This window comes from Anabrus simplex, chromosome 2 (assembly GCF_040414725.1).
Source record: "Anabrus simplex isolate iqAnaSimp1 chromosome 2, ASM4041472v1, whole genome shotgun sequence".
Taxonomy (NCBI): domain Eukaryota; kingdom Metazoa; phylum Arthropoda; class Insecta; order Orthoptera; family Tettigoniidae; genus Anabrus; species Anabrus simplex.
In genome coordinates this window covers 1,142,966,464-1,142,971,571 of record NC_090266.1, presented here as the reverse complement: position 1 = coordinate 1,142,971,571, position 5,108 = coordinate 1,142,966,464, and the positions used below count along the sequence as shown (strand labels likewise).

The 5,108-nt window shown below is 46.3% G+C and overlaps 1 protein-coding gene across 1 annotated transcript; it reads right to left on the bottom strand.

Moving 5' to 3' along the window:
* Positions 1–849: 849 nt before the first annotated feature.
* LOC136863352 (larval/pupal cuticle protein H1C) lies at positions 850–3,616 on the bottom strand. Its single transcript, XM_067139738.2, has 2 exons — positions 3,589–3,616; positions 850–1,868 (listed from the first exon to the last, which is right to left on the bottom strand). Exons 1-2 carry the CDS (start codon positions 3,598–3,600, stop codon positions 936–938), a joined length of 945 nt encoding a protein of 314 aa, XP_066995839.2. The 5' UTR covers positions 3,601–3,616; the 3' UTR covers positions 850–935.
* Positions 3,617–5,108: the final 1,492 nt, after the last annotated feature.

The window sequence follows — 5,108 nt, the reverse complement described above, 5'->3', positions numbered from 1 at the left end:
AACCCTACGAATTTATGTATTTATTCCTATTCTCGTCCGTGTGATCTCAGTTCATACCTCATGAGCCACCAGTGTGTACAGCACAGTACTTAGCTGCTGAAGAAGCCGTGTCTTTATTGGGAATACTTACTTGCAACTTGACTTCCAGCGCCACTGACTCTTTTACGGGAGACTGCATGAGTTACATAATGTTCCATTATCATTTCAGAATAATTTCATTAACCGCTTATGGTAGAGTGACGCAAGTGCAGGCAAAGTCGAATAACGGAGCTTAGTCCTTGTAATAACTGATTAAAATTCGTGAAAGAGGTATTCACTCTCCATCGAAATGTTGACGAATAATGTACCTTAAGGAATACAGAAGAGGGGTTTGAGTGAGGAGACCTATGACTGATAAAGCAGTCATTGTTTAAGACAGTTATCCAGCAAATTCAATGCCACTCCAAATGGGTCTCTGAGATATGATTTTAACCGTATATTTTTCACTAAATATGTAGTCTACAGAGCATCTTCAAGGTAAGGAATGCAAGGAAGGATGGGGTTATATAATTAAAGGGAATGGGTGGAGAGCAATGACATGCCAAGCAATTACATTACAGGATAGTACAAGTATTATTAATGGGGAGCATATGGTATTCTTTTTCTGTGCTTGTTATCTCGGAAATCACTGATCTTCAGCCATGTCCTTAATTGCATCATCTGTACACGGATGTGATTTGTGCAGCACCGGGTTTCTCGTACAATATTTTTATAGTAGGGTATTAATTCTTTAGGAATAAGGAATCAAGGTGACAGGTAAAAGCATAGATAAAAAGTTTGAAGGTTAGAAAGGAATCACCAGCATTAATTTATGTACGTCATATATTGAGAAAAAGATATATCATACAGAGGTGTGTCAAGGAGAAGTAATGCCCAGAGAAGTTAAATATCCGTCTTTAAACAACGGCTGGAGCGGCTAAAGTCTTGATATGCACCGCACCGGCATGATTGAAAGCTACGACACCGGGAGCGGCAGCGGCATAGGTGGCGACAGCAGGGGCGGCAGCGGTGTAGGTAGCTGGAGCGGCGGCAGCGTATGTGGCAGCGGCGTAGGTAGCTGGACCGGCGGCGTAGGTAGCTACAGCGGGTGCGGCAGCAGCATAGGTAGTTGGACCAGCGGCGTAGGTAGCTACAGCGGGTGCGGCAGCAGCATAGGTAGATGGACCAGCGGCGTAGGTAGCTACAGCGGGTGCGGCAGCAGCATATGTAGCTACAGCGGGAGCGGCATAGGTAGCTGGAGCGGCGGCGGCGTATGTAGCTACAGCGGGTGCGGCAGCAGCGTAGGTAGCTGGACCGGCCGTGTAGGTAGCTACAGCGGGACCGGCGTAGCTAGCTGGAGCAGCAGCGGCGTATGTAGCTACAGCGGGAGCGGCAGCAGCGTAGGTGGCTACGGCGGGAGCGGCGGCGGTGTAGGTAGCTACGGCAGGACCGGTGTGGATGGTGGCAACCTTGTTAACCACGGGGGTAGCAACAGGAACATCGACAGACACCTTCTCTACGGTGACTTCAGGTTCGACTTGGGTGATCTGAGGGGTGATGGTAGCCACCGAGCGGCCAGGAGCCAGAACCTTCTCCTTGGTCACCCTCTCTTCGGGGGTAACCAGCGAGCCGAGGTCAGGTTTCAGTACAGTGGAGGTATATCCCGTGACAACGGGAGTAGAGGCGTAGTGGACGTTCTTGGTGTAGGCGGTGGCTGTCAGGGGAGCGGTGGCAACGACCGAAGGAGCAGCATAAGCCACAGCAGGTCCAGGGGCAGCGTAGGCAGCAATGCCCCCGTGGAGATAGCCGGGCTTGGCGGTGGCAACAGCCAACAGAGCGGACAACACCACCTGGAAACAAGACAGCACATTGGTGCTTCAATGTTGAAAACTATTTTGAAATTTATACATAATAGAGTCATTAAGTTCGTGGACTGGCCGTCTAGTGCGGCTGTGGTGCACTACAGCGAAGAGTCTGTACCACAGGATGTTGTCATGATCCTCCTTAGAGCCAGCAAGAGCCAGTTATGCGAAGCAGAGCTAGGGTCTCTGTTGAGAAGGGTAGTTGAATGTCGTAGTTTGAGCAACGGGCCAATTTCAAGTTCTGTCAAAAAATAAGCACCGGGCGAGTTGGCCGTGCGGTTAGGAGCGTGCAGCTGTGAGCTTACAACCGGGAGATAGTGGGTTCGAATCCCGCTGTCGGCAGCCCTGAAGATGGTTTTCCGTGGTTCCCCATTTTCACACCAGGCAAATGCTGGGGCTGTACCTTAATTAAGGCCACGGCCGCTTCCTTCCAACTCCTAGCCCTTTCCTATCCCATCGTCGCCATAAGACCTATCTGTGCCGGTGCGACGTAAAGCCACTAGCAAAAAGAAAATAGGCAAATCCACTGGCGAAACATCTTAGATGATCAAGTCGAAATCTCCCGGATCACCACGACGAAAAATAAACGCGAAAAGACAGGTCAAAAGACCATGTGATCCATGAACTGTTAGCCCCAATCCACGAACATATTGATAGTAGTACGTACATACTGTAAGTGTACGCTGTATTGCCTACACTGTAACCACTAATCCACGAAATTATTGACCGTAGTACAATAACGTATGCCGTGTTGCCTACACTATAGGCGCCAGTCCACGAAGTCATTGACTGTAGTCCTTACATATACTGTGTTCCTACACAGTAAGCGCTAGCCCATGAAGTTATTGCCCGTAGTGCATGAGCGTATGCCGTGTTGCCTACACTACAGGCGCCAGTCCGCGACAAATTGACTGTAGTCTTTACATACATTGTGTTGCCTACACTGTAAGTACTAATCCACGAAATTATTGACCGTAGTACATGAGCGTATGCCGTGTTTCCTACACTATAGGCGTCAGTCCACGAAGTCATTGACTGTAGTAGCATAAAAAAATGTAAGCCCTTCATGCTAATTTCTAAAGAAATTCCTCCGCTAATACCAGACTTCTTCTTAAGAGTCCCATTAATCTTATTTGATCTAAAAGGATTGGTAATCGAACTACAGTACTAGCAACAACATTTACCAGTGTTCTGTACAGTTACACATGACTGAGGCTATTTTGTTTCTTTAATCTCAGTCACTGCGATAGTGATTAAAGAGAAGCGGCTCAGCGAGGTAGCATTCTATCAGCTTGTCTTCTAATCCTGATGGTCCGAGTCTGAGTCCCGGTGATTTACGGTAGGATTTTAACTAAGAACAACGTGTATCGCCAGGCAAGGTACCGGCCTAAATGCCCAGGACAATGCCAGAAGTATGTCGCTGTCTCCGGTGACTCAATAGATTAATCTAACACTGGAAAAAACGGAATCAGGTAGTGTCTCATTTTGATCACCGTCCTAGTAGGTAAAATTTAACTGTGTTATGTAGTTTAAGGAGTTCTAGTACTTGACACTTTTCAAAATTTTTCATGATTATGAATGTGAATATAGCTATTCCTATGTCTATGACCACATTATTCAGTGTAGCATCCTAAATCAATTCATTCTCCCCTCATCACAGAATGAAAATTCGAGCTAATCTCCTTGTCTGAGCACGGTCACTACTCACCAGCTTGAACATGATGAGGTCTGTGTTGTGCTGTAGAGGACGAGTGTGCTCCAGACAAGAGTGGCCCCTGTATTTATACCGCCCGTCGTTAAAGTCTGGGCGTGGTTCACACGGGACCTTGATGCACTGGGCTCCTGGACGTTTTGACGATGTGCCGTACGTACAGCAAGCAACCTTGAACGAGTAACTGTTCCTCATCAAACACATGGTGTGTGGATGGCGATGATTCCTCGGCATGGAATTTCAGAGGTTGACCATTATAAACCGGAAGGCAGCTGATATAAAAAGAACCAGAACCAAATTCGCAATTTCTGTTGGACGGCTGAAGATAATTTTTTACGTTGTGTCTTCTGATCATAAACACTGGGTTATCCAAAACTTACTGAGGATTTTCCAGTGATGGGAATAATACAAGACCGAGTAAGTGGTTGCGGGGTTTATGTCACGTAGCTACCAACTTGCGTTCGGGAGATAGTGGGTTCGAACCGCACCGTCGGCAGCCATCAAGATAGTTTTCCGTGCTTTCCCATTTTCACACCAAGAAAATGGCACGATCGCTTCCCCCCCACTCATAACTAGAGCCCTGCGCGGATGTACAAAATAACACCCGCATCCACGAAGTGTTATCTGCATCTGCAAATGGTTGAAAATGAAAATGAAAACCTACAACCTGTTTTCCAGTCATTGACCGGGTCAGGGATGTAATGAATGAAGCATATATAGGCTGTTAGTACGATGGGGTCGCCACTCCCAAAGTGATATATTAATGAATGATAGATGCTATGAAATGAGAATGGAGAGTGTTGCTGGAATGAAAGATGACAGGGAAACCCGGAGTACCCGGAGAAAAACCTGTCCCGCCTCCGTTTTGTCCAGCACAAATCTCACATGGAGTGACCGGAATTTGAACCACGGTATCCAGCGGTGAGAGGCCGACGCGCCTACAAATGGTTATCCGCGAATATTATAAATATTTACCTACAGTATATTACACCCAAGATATTGAAACGGATAGATCTGTTAACATAATACAATAGGCCTGACACCTGCCACCTGAACCCCTACAGTCACAGGTTTATGAAGGATTTTCTCTTGCAACAACTAAGGACGTATTGACCTTTGTTCCTTCCTTCAATTAATTGCGGGCAGCAGCCAGTTAGGCTTAGGTCACTTCAAGGCTCTTTATATCACCATTCTCCTATAACAATGTCCAAATTCGCCTAACTACAAGTAAAAGTAAGGGTATACCTGAGTGAAAATCAATAACCATCATTATTTAGAAATTGTCAGCAAAATTTTCCGCACTGGCATACAGTTTGTATCCGCCAAGACACTAACTTCACGGATATCCGCGGATATCCGCATCCGTGCAGGGCTCTACTCATAACTCTTTCTTATCCCATCGTCGCCATAAGACATACCTGTATCGGTTAGAAGTAAAGCAAAATGTAAAAACGTACAAGAAAAAAGTAATTGGGCTGAATTACAGTTACCTGATAAATATTTTACTAAATTAGAAT